Source organism: Euprymna scolopes, chromosome 3 (assembly GCF_053919585.1).
Source record: "Euprymna scolopes isolate OS-2025 chromosome 3, ASM5391958v1, whole genome shotgun sequence".
Classification (NCBI taxonomy): domain Eukaryota; kingdom Metazoa; phylum Mollusca; class Cephalopoda; order Sepiida; family Sepiolidae; genus Euprymna; species Euprymna scolopes.
Genome location: NC_136484.1, coordinates 58220469 through 58239873, shown reverse-complemented (window position 1 = coordinate 58239873; position 19405 = coordinate 58220469). Strand labels below are relative to the sequence as shown.

The following is a 19405-nucleotide window of genomic DNA, read 5'->3' as shown; positions in this document are numbered from 1 at the left end:
GGCGGCGCCCGTAAATTATCTTAACAAATGTCGATTTTAAACAAACATTTGTCCACCACTTTTACAGTGCTCAAGCCGCTTGTTTTTTTTTTTTGTTTTTTTGTTTTTTTTTTTTTCTTATTTACAAACGGCGAGCCTCGCATTTACAGCTAATTAAGTGGCAGGTGAGATTATTTACGACAGTGCTCTACCCAAAGAAGGGTGCTTCTGCGCTACGTGTATAAAAAGTGAATATTTTAATTTGATGTACGAATGCAAGTCACGTCATGTCAATTAACCTGATAGTGACATCTCATTTAAGACTGTAGACAGATTTCGTCTGGCTCATTGGCGACATGAAAAACTTAGGGAAGACCCCTTTTGTTCAATAGTGTTAATGTACTTTTGATTTCATCGCAGGTGACTAAATAATGATTACACTCCAATCCCACCCCTTAATGGCTTAAAATGACCTACGGACATCGGGTTTTCAAAGCAAACAATGGGAAAATCATTTTATTGAAAAAGACTTTTATATCGGAAATAATCCTTTTAAGTCTAGGAAAAAATAGAAACGTATTTAAACAATTAAAATGTCCGATTGGAAATTTTTTTTTTTTTTTTAATTTTATAGTCTAAAAGTTGATATTTTAAAAATGTAAATGTTATTTATTTAAATAACTTAATAAAAAAATATTAGCCATATTCGTTATTTTATTTTATTTTTTACTCCCCCCCAAGTAAAAATGTTGACTTAGTTAAAATACATTAACAACCTTAAAAATTTTAATGGCATCTCATGAGTGCCTGCATTTTGCGTAAAACAATAACTAATTAGTAACGATTAATGTTTGCGCGTATTCCAAGATATTGCAAGTTTTTCGAATCACAGAAAATCGGGTACTTGTTTTACATTGGTAATCTTTTTAAACGAACGCATTTCAAGTGAAAACCTTACGTACTTACAAATTATTGCGAAATTAGTATAAATTCCAAAAATTACGAAAAATGGTGCAGTAGAAAAATTGCAAACAAAAATTAGTTATCGAATTATCGAGATTTATCGTGTTTCAGCTGGGCGACAAATTCAGTATGATAAACTGACTTATCTCCCTTGACTTAAATTAAGGACCATTTTTAAACGGGCTGCAATTGTGGATGTTTGTTTTAAATAGATCTAGCACATCATCTACTAGATCATTTTTCGTAATTTTTGGAATTTATACTAATTTTGTCATGACATGCAAGCTCATAATGTTTTTACCTGAAAAGATCACCAATATAAACAAGTATTGTAAACTTGTATGAGTCCTATTTTATGCATTTGTTTAAACATTTCCTGCTTTCCGGCTGACTACAATATGGTTGTGTTCAAGTCTAAAGTAAATAAGTTCTTGATGAGCCGTTCCATATAAGTTATTAAATTTACCAAATTTTCATTACTAATGATTACTATATTGACCAATTTCTACTGTACACTCTTTAACCCTTATCCTTGAGTGGCCTCTGGGCCTTGATAATGTGGTGATGCCTTTGTAAAAAAAAAAAAAAAAAATTTAGAATGGACTACATTAAAACAGTGGTTGGGGGGGGTAGTTGAAGAGTTGTGCACTAAAACGTGAACATAAAAAAAATGCCTTCATTTATTGCCGAATAACATTTTAAATGACTTAGGTCGATCGTCCTCCCGAGTGTTTTCTTTATCACAGGCAAAATAGTAATTGTGAAAACAAACAAATCCAATTACGATCATTCAATCATTTGAAAGCAAAATTTAATATCTTCCTTTTTAACATGAAAATGTTTTACGATTTAAATGTTAATTTATTTATTGCGGACTATTATTCTTATCTTTATTAGTTGTTGTTTCACGACGTTTCGACCAACTATTCCTCTGACCTTCGTCAGGTGGTAACCGCGACGGATAGAAACTTCGAATCTCCTAACTGCCATTAGTAGTTGTTGTCTCACCAAGGGGCCCGTGGCGCAGTTGATAGAGACGTTGAATCTCTACGGTTCTAGATTAGCATTGTCTGAAGATAGCGGTTTCAATCCTATCCAAAGCCGGCCAGAGGCTTACTTGGCCAAAAACGTGGTGAGACGACAACAACTACTAATGGCAGGGATGGCAGTGTTGTTGAGAATGCAGTTAGGATATTCGAAATTCCTATCCGTCGCGGTTTCCACCTGACAAAGGCCAGAGGAATAGTTGGCCGAAACGTCGTGAAATAACTAATAATGATGTGAATAATTGTCCGCAATTAATTAATATAAATAATACTCATCTCGATAATAAATTCCAATTAAAATAATATAAATTTAAATGTTCTTAAACAACTTTTGCTCATCTAGATCGATCAGACTGTCGTGATTATATCTACTCAAACCAGATTTTATTATGTGCGAGGATTAATGGCGGAAAAAAGATGGGGGGGGGCATAGTTTTGAAAGCCGGTTTATCAGAAATGTAGGTTTCTGACTATTTTTTGATTATATTTGAAAGTTAATTTCCAAAAGGAAAAAACATCTGTACACGTGAAAAGTTATAATGCAAAATGTTTTTACGGTGACATTCGGAAACTGACAAGTTCAGCTAAATTTGATGTTAAATAAATTCATTGTAAAAATCTCTTGAAAGATAAATATTAGTTTAATATATGAAAGATAAATATTAGTTTTCTAGGTCTATTTAAAAAATAATTAGTAAAGTCCTAAGATATATTAAAAAACAAACACCTTGTTTGTACAAAAATAGTTTAATTAGCCCCCAAAACAAAGATTATGGCTTCGCACAAATAAAAACAACTGAAGTCGTCTAAGAATGGATTCTACGGAAGCCCAAAATGTCAATCTGTCTGAAAATGACGTCAGGTAGTTAGAGGGAGATAGGGAGTACTAGTTTTCTTTTTTTTTCCAGAGGTTCATTCCTATCGTGAACATTTGTATAATTTTTTACCATTTTTTATTTTTTATTTTATTGTGTATCCGCTTTTAAATTTTTTCAACTGAAAAAAAACTAATTTTTTTTTTTTTTTTTTTTTTTACAATTTACAATGTTTTATTTTCATCATATAAAAGGTCAAAAAAGTTCATTTTTTTTTTAAATTTTTATTTCTTTTTACTACTGTAAACCATATCTTCAAAGGTGTTTTTTGTTGTTGTTGTCGTTGTTGTTTAAATAAAATAATACATGTCCACTATATTCAAATAAATATGGATACATTATATTCCGTTATCATTATTTTATAAATATTGAAAATTTCATTAAAATAGTTTAATTTCCTGATTTTTGGTGAATTTTTAAGTAATGGGAGGGATCAAAATGTTTATACATTTTCAGCATCCGCTATTCATTTTGCACTATCTAGTTTTTATGTTGTAGTTTTTTTTTGTTTTTTTTTTTGTTTTTTTACAAAGGCATCACCACATTATCAAGGCCCAGAGGCCACTCAAGGATAAGGGTTAAAGAGTGTACAGTATAAATTGGTCAATATAGTAATCATTAGTAATGAAAATTTGGTAAATTTAATAACTTATATGGAACGGCTCATCAAGAACTTATTTACTTTAGACTTGAACACAACCATATTGTAGTCAGCCGGAAAGCAGGAAAACGGAAGACAATTCCACAGGCGTGCAGTTCTAAGAAAGAAGCTTTGTTCATGGAATCTACGTTTAGGTTTAGGCACAGATAAAGAGTGGGGGAAATTATTGATAGTGTTTACAGCTAGACGAGTGTTTCTTGTGAAAATTTGGCGAGGGGGGACCAAAGATTGAAGCTCAGTTGAACACTTTCCATGAAAATAACGATACATCAGAGACAAACTCGCAACATCTCTTCTGTGAGATAGAGGTTGCAAGGAGGAGAAAAGGACATCTCCTACGAGGCTACGAAGTCTATTTTGAACTCTATCAAGGCAGGACAAGTCCTTTCTAGCAGCTCCTGCCCAGATGTGGCAACAGTATTCCATCCTTGGACGTACCTGGCTCTTATATAGGTAGAGAATAGCATCAGCAGTGAGATATCTACTGGATCGATAGAAAGATCCCACCATTTTTCCAGCGGCCTTGGCAACAGATTTGATATACGTGTTCCATTTAAGATCAGGAGTAATGGTCAAGCCCAGAAGCTTGTCAAAACTTGAGGCCTCCTGAAGACGAGAGCCATTCATTTCAATTGATGACAAATGTGGATTAGAATGTTGATGATGTAAAGAGAGAAGCTTGGTTTTAGATGCATTAAAAGTAACCAGCCACTCCTTTCCCCATTGTACTACGTGCTCAAGATCAGAGGAGAGAGAATTGGAGAGAACTTGGTCGTTTACTGTCTTAGATGTGGTACCATAAATGGTAGTGTCGTCAGCATAAATGTCTACAAATGATGTAAGGATATGATTTGGAATAAGTTACGAATAAATTAAATTTAATGCAATATCAATAAATTAAAATAGCGTTCGTGTAATTTCCACGTTGTTGTCCATTTTATATATATATATATATATATATATATATATATATATATATATATATATATATTCAATCAAGATTGTCTTTCAATACTACTAATTTTAACTTTTAATCTTATTTTTGGAAAAATAGCGCGTTATAAAAAAAATTACGAATTGAATAGTTTTTTTAATTAATTTGAAAGTTAATGCGATTGCTTGTTTTTCTTATGAAGTCAACACTTATAAATCTGAAATACTGATGCGAAATTCTCTCAATGAATGAATTTCGATGTATTTTTTTGTTTGTTTGTTTTTTATATTGTATTTCCAGTATTTACTGTGCGTTGGTTCAGAATTCTCTCTATAATAATAAAGAAAATTTGTGTGATATAGATACCCGTGACGGAAGGAAAGTCTATTTTAAAAAATCACGTAAATTGATAAATTAGTTTTATTTTTATAAAGAAAATCATTTTAAGATAATCAATGGGTATTTGTAAGCATTATTTGAATAATTGCAAGATTGAAATGAATTATCGCCCCTTTTTGTTTTTCAAATGTTTTCAAAATGACCCACAATACGGCCGCTTTCGATTGCTCATAAAATTTTTTCTTAAGTTATGTACATAATACAGATTTACATATAGGAAAAATTCTGAACAAGAACCTTAATTCGGCAATTGCAGGAAGTAATTTTAAAATAAACTAGATAATGCTGACTAATCAACAACTTGTTTTAATTTTTAAAAACGTTTCTTGAGTGACCACTTTCGAAGTGGAGGAGAGGGAGTCATTGAATTTGATTACGATGGGTAATATTTGTTTACGATTATAAATGGGTTCAACTTTTTAATTTTTAGGTATTAGAAGGTAGACTACTACTGTTTTTAGTATTAAGAATAAATTACAAATTTAAAAGAAAAAAAAAAAGCTTTGACCGTGACCACTAATACATAAAGAAGATAGGCAATCATGAAAAAAAAAAAAAAGCCCGATTCGTCTAAGGGACATAACTCTACTTTACTAAAAGATCAAATTTTTTTTTTTTTTTTTTTTTTTCCAGACGGTAATTTGGAGCGTAATTATAAGATGCGACTATATTTTTGTTCAAGTACTTTATTTAACGTAACAAAAAAATTTTTTAAGTAAATATAATTTTCTTTTTGGTATTATTATACAAACACCGTGACAGCGAATTAGTAAAATCTTTTACGTAGTATTCTGTTACGTTTCGGTGTGCTGAACACGAATCTGAAAACTGGGTTAGGGTTAGGGTACATTTTTTTCTACTAATTCGCTGTCACGGTATTTGTATAAATTTACCTTATTTTTTTACACTTTTTTCTTAGTTTTACTCGAATGTTTTGTTTAAGAAAGAAGGAAAATGCGACGATAATTGCAGAGGAATTGTAATGAAAAATTGCTTATAATTTTTGTTATTAATGTTATAAAACTTCAAACTTTGTAACAACAAATAAATTGGGTGAAAAAAATTTGTTTGCAAAAAAAAAAAATTAAGAATAGTCGCATCTTAGTCCAAATTATCGTATGAAAAAACTAATCTTAGTATAAGTAGAGTAATGTCCCTTTTCTTCATAGTTGTTACAATATATTAGAAATCATGGCGCTTGTTAAGATATAGCGACAAATTGATTTTTTTTTTATAAATATATCGGTTTAAGCAAAACAATATGACGTACTTAATTGTCATGGCGAAAAAAGTAGTATATCCAAAAATTAGAAAAATTCATGCTACTGCGTTTTTAAGTCTATCGATATAGATATTGCAGCCATGACACAATTTAAAATATTCATTTCGGTTATGTCCCCTACGTTTAGCCTCCTACTACTGCCTACTTTATAATGTATAAGAACAATGCAATTTTACCCAATTTTCCATAAAAATTATTTTTAATTAGAAATAACTTTTTACTCGATGATTTTCCATAATTTTTGGATATTGCTATTTCGGCATGACAATTTTAAAAGTAAACAAGCAGCGCGCGTGTGCGTGGTCCTCCTCTGGTGCTGCAATGTGAAATGATGCCACAAAAAATAGTGAAGAAATGATGAATGTGAGAAGTGTGAAGGGTCAACGTTGCTTTCACATTTTCGCCAAGTTTCAGAAAAATCTAAAGGATGGGGCAAAAGTTATGGGGTAAAAAGTGTCATTTTGTGGCCCCTTTTTGAGTTCCTGGGAACGTCGACTCCCAGTGAAAATGAACAGTGAAGTTTCACGCCTTAAGACATGTATATTTGAATTCAGCACCTTGGAAAATCACTATATAGACATTCATATCAAGTTTTTGAGTAATATGAAAAAAGAGCTTCAAAAAGTTTTTTTTTTTTTTTTTTTTTTTAAGCCCTAAAAGTCCCAGAGGGGTGCAAACCAGAATTTTGCCAGGGTCAGCCATACTGAATTTATATTAAGAACAATGGTCTCCACATTTTGGCCAAGTTTTAGAGAAATCTAATGGATGGATGAAATGCTATGGGGTGGAAAGTGTCATTTTTAGCAATTTGGGGGCATTTTTGACCTTTTGAGACCCTAGAGACGCTGAATCCCAGTGTAAATGAATAACTGCAGTTTCAGGCCTTAACACATGTATTTAATGAAATATAATTTGTAGCAAATTTTAAGGAAAAACTAATGGGCGATTATCTGAAAATCGTCCGGACTGACGGACGCCATTCAAAACATAGGTCCTTCTCTGATAAATCGGGGGGGGGGGGAAAATATTATATTTTTACACTTTTTTTCTTAGTTTTACTTGAATGCTTTGTTTAAGAAAGAAGGAAAATGCGGCGATATATCGCTGGTACATAACTTTCTTTCTTTTTTTTTTTTTTTTTTTTGCTTATAACGACTTATTTATATATATATAAAAAAAAAAATTTTTTAAATCGATCAGTTTGACTCTATCTTAACAAGCACAGAAATCATGCTTGTTATATTAAAGTCCTTGAGTATTTTTCAGTTTGAAACAATTTATCATTAAATCTCCAATTCTGCCTTTATTTGCGTGTGTGATGAAATGAAAACATCAAACTAAGTAAAAATTGACTAAATTCGATTTCTTTTAAACAAATTTAAAACTTCCGAAGATTAATTCATTTTTTTTTTGTTTACATTTACTTAGTTTTCTCGAAATTTTACCTTATAGATTTTCCTATGTAAACTATTTTCAAAACGAATGGCAGTAATGACTGTTTTAGATAGTACAGCTTAGCTCTAAATCTACATTTTTCAATAAATACTAAGCTGGTGAATAAAATTATCAGATATTGTAGTGAAGACAGAATAGAAATGCCCTTATTTATGTACCTCCTCACGATTGTAAACTTAATCACAAGATCACTTTTTAATATGGAAAAAATCCAATTCGTAAAGATGCGTTCTCGATTGGACAAGATTTGTTTTGTTTTTTATGCTTTAGTCTAGAATTTGTTTTTCTGATCGAGTCATCAAGCCAAAAACATTTATTTTAGTTCTTCATTCATGTAAAAGAATTAGTGGGAGGGGGGGAGTTGGTCTCTACTGCACAGCATCATGGATGCATCCGATTTTATACAAGTCATTTTTAACTATATAACAAGTTAAATCTGTTACGCACACACATACATTTTCTTTTATTATATTAAATCATATATAGTATTAAAATATAAAGTAACTAGTATAAGTACACCGGACGTTTCTAGGCAATGAATGTGAATCTGTACTCTTGGCTCTGAACCGTATATTACAATGTTATTGCTTTTTGTGTTTGTGTTTTCAAAATGAAATAAAAAAAATTAAAAAATTAAACACAATCATGGCGTTTGATTTGTAAATATATAAAGATTTTAACGTGTATCTCGTCTAACATGAACAATAATAGTTTAAATGCTTTGTTTCTTTGATATAAAAATAACTTAGACTGTTTTGGCTCGACAGGTGACAATCTCAAGTTGATAAGGTAATTGTTTGTGGCCTGGGTATACAGTTCACTTTAAATAGAGTAATGAAAAAAAGAAACGGTAAATTAAGAGTTAATTCTTCATTGTAATGTTTTTAAAGAGCTGACTAGGAAACTCTGAACATTCCGTTTTTGAGTTTTGTGCTAAAATAAAATCTCCGTCTATCCACCATAGACTCAGAAACTGTTTGGATTTTTGCCAAACTTTGTATTCAGATAAGCTATTATTCAAGGAGTGTCACAGGCGATATAAAGTTGATCATGACCAACACTTGAAGGTACCAAAAGGCCAGCAATGTTAGAGAAAATGTCTCATTAAATCTGACCTCCAATGTTTTATGAAATGAAATAAAAGTTGTGCGACATAAGACACAAATGAAGTATGCTTGATCTTGGTTTTATAAAAGAGATCTGAAAATGCTTTAACATAAAGACTGTTTAAAAAGCATGTACATATCTATAAGAATATTTTATTTGTTCACTAGCATGCAACCGGCTTTGTCAGTCATAAAATACACTTAAATATATTCTAATTCATGCAAATTTCTTATTCATTATTATAGAGCTAATTCTCTATTGAACATTATATAGTACTGATTTCAAAGTTAAAAAAAAATGATTTGGTTGCCATCAGCTAGAACAAAAACATTCAGAGCTCCAGCCACGTTCCCTCATTTAGCATTCTAGCTGCATTTTCTACCATTTGAGCTAACTCGACAGATAAGAAAGATTAAAATTAAACCAGTTCTATGATTGAATTTGCGCATGCGTAAAACTAATAAAAAATGTTAGCAAGTGGAAATGAGAATTTTGTATTTTTATTTGCCGACATATTTTTGTGCATATTATTCATCCATCCAAACAAAGATTTTATTCATTATAAGCCATCTTTGGTTTATGATTACTATTTCCTGTTAATTTCAGCTTTATGTGACCAGTAATTTAAGAGTTTATCGGTTAAACACACACACCTACTGTTTTATTTATTTAGACTATACGAAAGCTAATGTTTGAAGTTAACCATTTCAATATAACATAGAACACTGAAATGAAATGGTAAATTGCCCAAAATTTTCAACGACAGACATTTGCTAGTTTAAGTTATTATTGATTATACCTAGATTTTTTTAATTAAGTTATTACTGATTATACCTAGATTTTTTTAGGTTCCGAACTGGGTCATTGATGATCATACTGGAAGTTGACCATATGTTCACATGAAAGGGTATTTGCACGCCTGTAACAACCTCAAAGCATGCCTTACCTTCAGTGGCAGTCAGATGTTTGTCACATGTCTTGTAACATAGGGAACACCATGATCCTTCATTAATATTCATAGTACTCATTAATTGTTCTAGAAATAAGCTTTTGAATGTATAATTCTAACCTGCGAAAGATAAATGGCACTTTGTTCACAGTAAGAATATGTTTATGCAATAGTTTCTTGTAGAATATATTCTGAAAATATTTTTCTGCCTCTTGCATGGAAAAAAAGGACACCAGACTTGCATAAAATTGACTAGTTGACATCTTATAATTATAAAACTGTGCACCGTCCCAGCGTCCTTTTCTCTCTCTATCTCTCTAATATATATATATATATATATATATATATATATATATATAATCTCACATTTTAATCTAGATTAGACACCTACACGAATTTATAGTAAAGAATCGTCGGATTCAATGTCATAATACATAAGTGTTTACATAGAGTACTCATCTGATAGCTAAATGCTTTGGTTTCGATTCTAGCTGATGGCACCCAAGTCGTATTTTTTTTTTTTTTAACTTTTGAAATCCCTACTATATATTGAGTATAATATAATAATCAATAGAGACCTGGCTCTTTAATATTAAATACGAAATCTGCATAAATTATCATATTTAAGCATATTTTACAACCGGGCAATGTTGGGCGGCATACTAGTTTATAACTAACATTTTTCAACATGGCCATTTTTTTTCTACTTATCTGAAGTTGAAGACATAAGATTTTTCTTGAAATTGTATATACTACCACGACTTGAAACAAAATGTAATCCGAATAGGCATCTTGCTGCTCAACTTCTTACTTAGTACCCCTATAGGCATAATCCCCTTATGTCCCAATGGCAATGTGTCCTGGTTAAGGTGAATAAAAGGTGAACCTAATGTTGGCATTTGTTTGGGCAGCTTTTATAAAATGATTACCAAATTAATGCATCTCTAGTCAGGTTTATATTTATCCTTCTTTCTCTCAAGTCTTTCCTGATCACTTTCATGTTTTATTTGAACTTATCAACTGATTTTTCTACCTCAACTATTCAACATTAACTCCTACTTTGATATTTGTTACTTAAATAAAGTTATAGGATATATTCTGTCGTTAATTTTAGAATTTCCACAATTCTTATTATAAGTGATTACCTTTTAAACTAGCACACACACATAATTAAATATATAAAATAAAAGATGTTCCATATTCAAAACTCCAACAAAAAAGTGATTCAAGGTAAGAATCTAGAAATGTATCTGATATGTAAATATCAAACAGATACACAAATAATAAACATTAACAAGAAAGTTTAAATGCTTTACTTAAAATAAATTAGACAAGAACACTGAATATTACTTTTTTATATAGAGGAGTATAGGGCAGGTCTAAGTAAGTAGAATTTTTAACTTTAACTTAAATAGAATTGAAGAAAAATTTAACTGAGGCAGGACAACATTGATATGGAAGGTGGACAGACAGAGCACCTGTCATGCTTATTAGATTTAGGCTGTAGTTACAAAGATTAATTGAATTTTGTGTCAATTCTATCTCATGAATTTTGTGTCAATTCTATCTCATGAATTTTGTGTCAATTCTATCTCATGAATTTTGTGTCAATTCTATCTCATGAATTTTGCGTCAATTCTATCTCATGAATTCCAATGACATGATCTGACTTAAAGCACATGATTAATTTGTACTGCTTGAGTTCTTCATATTTCAAATGACATGTAATCTAGAGTTTTCAATCTAATAGGTCCCGCTTTGTCAACTAAATCCCGACCCCTGTTTCATTGCCGCAATGTTGCATCTGTGCCTGTTTTACAAATATTTTAATGAAATGTGCTCTGATCAACTCGTTGCCCTTGTGCTCCCTCGATGTATATATCCCCTAAAAACCCCGCTTAGCAACAAAATCTCACCCCTTCACTGTTGAGGTCTCTAAATGCCAGAAGACTTTCTAGTTTCTTCTCTCGGACAGCTAGACTTTGGAATTCCCTTTCTGCTACCCGCTTTCTCGACTGTATTGATATGCAGAAGTTTAAATGTAATGTAAACCAACATCTTGTTAAACTTTACTAGGCATGGTCCCAATTAGTAGCCTTTTACATCCAAGTGGCGATATGCCTTGTTAGGGGTGAACGTGAGTAAAAAAAAAAAAAAAAAAATCTGTCATCATTTTGAGTTTTTTTTACAATTCTTGATAGTTCATTACTTTAAAGTAAAGAATGAAGTTATTCATAATTATAAACAACTTATCAATATGAAATATATTTTTAATATACACCTAATGTTCTATGTAAATAATTTGTTCTGAATATCTTATTCATCTATTACTTGTGGAGATTTGGTACTTTGTCTGCTTGAAACCAAAACTTTCAGTTCAGAGAGAGACGGTAGTTCAGTGCCTGATTTATCCTCATGGAACTATCTTCCAGGCATTACCTTCTACTTGGGGTGCGAGTGAAGTATATGTTCATTCATCATGATGCCATCTTCTCAGGTATTATCTCTTGTTCAGGGAGGGAGGCAGCCTAGTTCATAGATACTAGCAAAAATTACTCATCACATATTTGTTGCTAGTACTAATAAACATATTTTAAAATATTTTTTTATTGCATTTAATAAATAGAATAGTTTGAAACTTGCTAACAATAACCATTGCTACTGGGTGACTCGAAATAGAGCCAGAGCCAAAGTAGGCAAAACAAAAGACAATCTCCACAAGTGGGGCCTAGACACCTCACCTTTATGTCCATGTAGAGAGGTACAAACGATGCACCACTTTAGGGAAAACTGCCGATTGGGTCCTCATTGCTCAAATCAAGACCTTAAGGAAGAAAACAGCACCGCCATGCGATGGGTTAATTTCTATTGCGATAAGATATGAATGAACCATTGCTACTGTAAAATTTACCTAAGCATTGTGATAAGGGTTTTTTTTTTTTTACTTATCAAGGCTCGAAAGCCACTCGAGGATAAGAGTTGATGAACGTGTAGTGTAGTAATCGCTAATGGTGTAAATTAGGTAGAATTTGATTATTTAAGGGAATATCTGCTTAAATTAAAAGAATCAGTATCATATATAAGAAAATTCTAAGATGAATCCATGAAATAAATTATTGCACACTTATAAATAAATAGGAGTTGCGCAGATAGGAATAAGTATATAATTGTAAACCTGCACCTTGTGCTAATTCACCTAAAAAAAAAAAAAAAAAAAAAAAAAAAAAAATACATATTTTTCAAAAACATCAATAATTGGCCTAAATTGCTGCCAAAGCAGATTCACATATGCAAGCATTCGTTAGAAATTTATAATCGTCAATGAAATAGGGAAAATTACTTTTCTTTATTATAAAGACTAGCATTTCAGCCCAGCGTTTCCCGGTTGTTTGGAGGTGTATGTTGAGCAAAAAAAAAAAAGCGGTCAATTTTAACTTTGACCCCTATTATGACCTCTTAACATTTGTTTTGGGCTCAAATCAAGTTAAGTTAGATCCCTGTCCAAGGAACCTATATCTAAACTTTCAAGTGTTTAGACCCAAAATTTTTGGAGGAGTTTGGTAGAGTTCTCAAAGTTCAAATCGTTAAACTTTGACCCCTTAACAGACACATTTCTGGCCGAAAACCGATCACAACGATTTTCCCAAATCTCAGTATCCTGTATATCAAATTTCGAGTCTGTAGACTTAAAATTGATAGTTATTGCGTAGGGAAATGTACACACACACACACGTTCACTTTTATAGATATATAGATATGAATAAATGTTATTTTTAAACATTTTTACATATGAACGTTTATTTAATATATATTTCAGTTACTGCAGAATTGAAGCAGACTGTTAAATATTATATTAAGGGTAATTAGTTAAAGAAATTAATGACAAAATTTTTTAACTCGCAGTATGTCTGCTCCTACTTCGAATTCTCTTATTTTCATAAATGAATGTTTATATAGCTTCTTTAGATTTTTAGTATTTGTTTTACAAGTATTTTAATGCAATTTGCTCTGAACTCAAGGCACTTGTACCCCTCGACATAAATACCCCCTCCACTGATTAACCCAACAAGCAGCAAAATCCCACCTTTACACTATAGGGATCCCTAGATACCAAAACTATTTTTACTCTAATAGTTCCCTCCCCCCACCCACCCGAACTGTTAGACCTTAGGATTGCCACCCAGGCTCCTACTTCCCTGACTGTACTGACACGCAGAAGTTTAAGTGTAATGTGAACAGACATCTTGCTGCTCAATTCCTTACATAGTATCCCTATAGAGTCTGCCCTTACGTCCAAGTGCCACTGTGTCTTGTTTGGAGCGACATAGCAGTAAAAACATTACTCTTGTCATTTTAGAATAGGTATATGAATATTAAATTGAAATTAATATATTCGACTTGCAACATTTTTTAATTTTTGTTTCCTTATACATGTTTCTTTGCAGAATTCCGATATCAACAGAGAATTAGCAAAAGAACTTTTCAGCAAGAAAACCTACAAAGAAGCCATGCGTTTCATAACTGGAACAAGTAAGTTTTACCTCCCCCCCCCCCCCGTCTTACTATTGCTACTGTAAGCTATTAAGATGTCTAAAAACGTGTATTAAAAAAAAAAAAAGAACATGCTTGATTTTTTATTTATTACAAACTTAATTTAAATTAATAAAATTTATTATAGTTAAATTTCACTTACTATCTAAATTTACTCACGTAAAACATTACATAACCAAAACTCTTAGCCATGTCCTATGAAATCAGTACTAAACACAATCATTTATATCGGAAAGAATTGGTAAAATACTTTTCATGGAGTATCATTCAAACATTACCGTGTTTGAATACATGGTTAAATGGCAGTTTTAGTCATTTAGAACTGCTTTAAAGCGTCACCGCTCACTCATTTTTCCACCAATTTTCAAACAATTATTACAGTTTATAGATCACCTTTTCAGCTATATTGGGAAAAAAATGTTTTCAATTTTCGTTCAGTGAAACAAAAGTTATGAATTTTCTGGTGTTCAAAATCATAAAAATATGTAGAGGTGAGCGACGCTTTTTATGGCTGGTTTCCAAAGCAACCACGTCGCTTCAGTGACTACTGTTGCTACTAATTCACTGCTGTCACAGAAAGAAGTAACAGAATGAAAGCATGAAAGGCAGATATTTTCCAGTTTTAACAACTAGTCCTTTACTTTTCCATGTTTAAGCTTAACCATATTACTTTTCATGCTAGCATTTTTCTATTATAATAATACATATTTTAGACACTTATTTTGGGGGGGGGAGGGATTAATTAGACCATTCCATAAGTTTTGCATGGATTTAAATTTTAAAAATCTAATTAAATTCTAAAATTCTCTTCGGAACTAAATATTTATATATCACTAAAAAAAACATATCGGTTTGAGAACGTATAAAATTAATTCCCTGAATATAAGTTTTGCACCATTTCTCTCCTTACGAAAATCAAAATATAATGCTATTAAATCTTATATCTAGAATCCTTCAACGTTTTATCAAATTTTATTACATGATTTTAGAAAATGTCTATAATTAATCTTGGGTCTTAATAAGTGAAGTTCAGAATCTTGCTTAATTAATGAATGACTATGGATCAAATCTAATGCAAATCTGAAATATTTGAATGTTTAAATAGAAGTGTGTCCATAATTTTCTCCCAGAGAAAACCCACTTTGAAATACTTTAAAGAAACTAAAATTTTGCAAATATTTATTTGATTCTTAATATCTGTTAAATTTTACAAAAATCAGATATCTTAATTTTCAAGAAGGGTTTGCACCTTTATGTCCTTTAGGTATAAACTAAATATAAATATAGCCCACATTACCCAACTTTACGTCTAAATATTAGAGCACATAACTTTATGAAATCTTGCAGGAAACGTGATAGCATACAAGAAGCATTTAAAGCATAGTGCTTATTTAGAAAAAGGGTTACTCTGCAATTAAAGCATCTGAAAATGTCGACTCAGTTTATAGAAAAAAATACCGAAATGAAAATTTACAAAACTAAAAAATTGAAATTTTCTCTTGAAAGTGAAGACCGATCAGGACGTCAGTTGAATTTGAATCAAATACTTGTGGCATTACTTGCAGAACACCCTGCAAGATCAGTTGAAAAATAGGCGATAAAGCTTTATTCAAATCATAATTGCAGATCTTATTTCACTGTTTAAAAACGGCCTTTCAGACAGTTCATGAGACACCCATTTTTCAAGCTAAGTAACCTTTCCAAATTATTGAAAAAATGAACAGTTGTATGGTTTGAGGAAAATTTTATTGCCAATCAACTGATACTGCAGTTTCTTTTTATTTTTAAGCATATACAAAGAAAGTATTCAAAAACCATCTGATAACAATCATATTTTAAGGACTTTCAGCAGAAATTTTAACCAATTTTTCTTGTAAAATCAAATTTTAGAAAGTTAAATATTTGAATATACACACGTAAGCATTATTTTGTTCCTTTAAAAATTGAATTAAAATTCAGACTGAAGTTGTGATAGAACTTGAAAAATTTAATATTCTAATCTAAAATGTTTGAATCTTAAATACTTAGTCTTATGTAGAATAAAGCAAAATATCTAAAGTTAAAATTAAACAAATGATGGCTTAATTTAAATTGATTGATCAAAAATATCAGATATTCAAATCCTTATAACTAATATGGGAAAATCATAAAATAATCTTCAATAAAAAAATGTTTTTACAGAAATTGTTACAATGTATAATTCATTAATATGAATTATCTTTACTTTTTATTTCCAGAAAATGACAGTGCCTTTGCAAGTGATCGTGAGTATAATTTCCTTCTATTTCTTTACATAATAAACGACAGAATAAGATATCACATGAAACATTGTGATGTAATCTCTTCCAGATACAATAAACTCTGTGCTTCTTTTATCCTTTAAACCAACGCATTTCAGGGGAAAACATAACATACTTATGTCCCATGTCGAAAGTAGTATAAATTCCTAAAATTAGAAAAAATGATCGCGTAGAAAAATAATTACAATAAAAATAGTATTTATCGAGTTTTATCGAGTTTTAATGCAGAAGAGTTGTGCGACCAATTTGGTATTACAAAGGGAGATAACCCTTGAGTTACGGGTCCACCATTTTTAAACCAAACGTAATTGTGAATTTTTTTGTTAAAGATACATCTAGTATATCTTTTTCTGGATCATATTTTTGTAATTTTTTAAATTTATACTAATTTATGTAATGTTTTCATCTGAAATGCATTAGTTTAAAAGATCACCAATGTAAACCTGCTCTCAAATCTGAATTATAAAAACCTTATTCCATAACCGACCAAAATGATTGGATATGCTATTGGGCGTCATCTACATCGCGTTTCACTCCATCTCTAGATCCATCATCTGGCAGTGTCCAAGGCATCCCTCCAGTCCAAATTACTCACTTAGTGGACAGTCTTTGTGAATGTGTGCGATAGCTTGCACGTCAGCACCGCAGGGAAACCAAGCATTCTGTATATAACCCCACTTGTGTAGGTTTTGTGTTCTGGCAACCTTCGCTCGGGCCTTGTCGAGTGTTATCCATGCTTTCCAAGGGAGTTCAGAACCTGCTGGAAAGTCTTTCGGTGCCGGAAGAGTCTTGCTGTGGTTTTCTTTGACATATTCATTCCAACACAAGTACAAGAACGCTGGCGTAACTATTATCGCAGATTTTGATCTCAGCACATTACATTCAGGCTATCAAGTCCTTTATACTTAATACTATTAAAGAAAGATATGGTTCCATATCTTCCTTTGGCTAGGAACTAAACGTTATAAATTAGACACCTATCTTTTAATAGGGACAAAAGGAGACCGCTTAAAAATGACAAAACTAGTGATATAAGTTGTTAAAATTACATACTTGTCTTGATTGCGTAACCAAGCTGGTGCCAAAACGTTTCGCTTATCATTCTTTCAAATACCATTAGTTTGTATAAGAGAAGGTGTGGATTCTAACGATTAGAACACAACTTTAATATTCAACTGGTATGCGTTCTTGAGTCAAAAATGTACTCTGAAAACTTCTCTCTGAGACCGAGATAAGAATTAACAAAAATGTCCTGTTTTCTGTGACAAAACTAGAAGTATAGAAGGACAATCGTATATATCTTGTTTCCCTTTGCTTTACAAAATAATTCACATCTTAAACTTATATCTAGCAGCTTTTTTGGCACTCTTAATGTTATTATACTAAATGTGAGTTAATCAATGTTTTTTTCCTATATACTTTAATAACACAAAATACATGCTAGTTTAGGGATTATGTTTGCAAAAAATTGTTTCGATCCATAGCCATAATTTGTAATTGGTTGAACAAGTCGCTCATTTCTCTTGACCTCTCTCACTGTTGATTAAACCACTCTAATATTGTTTAATGTCTTAGATAGAAAAATTAATTTACTTCTAATCAGTCTCTTTATTTCTAATTAGCACTTGAATTGTTAAATATCATTTTTAATTATTAACCAGCTCCAGTTGTGTTTAAAAATTAAGTTAAACTCCATCACTCTCTTTAATTTTTTAACTCTATTTCAATTGATTTTATTAGTCACGTGCAAGCGACTCTAAGTCACTCCATCTGTCTGTCGGTCGGTCTGTCCGTAACACTTTTGTGCTTGGCTTTTTTAGTTAAGATCAAAAGTCTGTTGTTAATACATGCTGTTCTTAGCTTTTTAAGCTTTTTTTGGCCAAAAGGCCAAGATCAAAGTATAGTATATGTTCTTGCTACATGCTGTACTTATTGTGATATAAAGTGGGAGATAACTTTTCTGTATTGATTTAATGTAAAATGATCACCCACTTTACAACCAGTCAGTCTCAAAGCCAAGATCAAAGTATAGTATATGTTCTTGCTACATGCTGTACTTATTGTGATATAAAGTGGGAGATAACTTTTCTGTATTGATTTAATGTAAAATGATCACCCACTTTACAACCAGTCAGTCTCAAAGCCATTCAAGTCATTCTCCAGATCATTCAAGTTGTTTTTGAATGATTCCAGTTATTTTTTAAGCATTCAATTCATTCTTAAGGTCATTCAATTCATCCTTAAGTTCATTAAAGTCATTCTAAGTCATTTACTTTTTATTTAAGTAATTTCAGACCATTTTTCGGTCATTTTAGTTTATCTTTAAGAATTTCATGTCAATCCTACATTCACGCATTCATTCATTACACGAGAGACTGCGACTAATGGCTATCAGCCTTGTTTTTAAAAAAAAAAATGTCACTTTTATTCACATGAAACAAGGCATTGATGCATGAAGAACTACTGTGATTGAGGTCAGATTTATAGAGGCAACCTGGGTCGGGAGTTAGTTTCTTTATTTTATTTTTTTTTTTTTTTTGATACACACAGGGAGCAGGAAGTGAATTCTAAAGGCAAGTTGTCCAAGGAAAGAAACTATCAAAATATAAAATCATTCGATATCTAGGGTCTTCCGCAGTGAAGAGGTGGGACTTTGGTTCCAGCTGGGAGTATTTCCATTGAAAGTGTACAGATGCAGTAGGTTCATTGGAGCACATTCTGTGGAAGTAATTGTGAAATATTTATCAGGAAATATCTCGTTTCCACTGTTGACTTATCTTATTCCGTTCTCAATGTATATTTACAACAGAAAAAACATGGTTGATTCAGAGAATTAAAATATTGTTCTGTTTTTTTTGTTTGTTTTTATACTCATTTGGAGAAATAAGTTACAAGTATTAATTT

General features: G+C 31.4%; 1 protein-coding gene across 1 annotated transcript in view; it reads left to right on the top strand.

Moving 5' to 3' along the window:
• LOC145255700 (uncharacterized) overlaps window positions 1-19405 on the top strand; it is a 38066-nt gene that overhangs the window by 5023 nt on the left and 13638 nt on the right. Inside the window, exons 2-3 of the mRNA XM_080114286.1 lie at window positions 14096-14180; window positions 16439-16465. Of these exons, the coding sequence (XP_079970412.1) occupies window positions 14096-14180; window positions 16439-16465 (112 nt within the window). The remainder of the gene's footprint in view (window positions 1-14095; window positions 14181-16438; window positions 16466-19405) is intronic.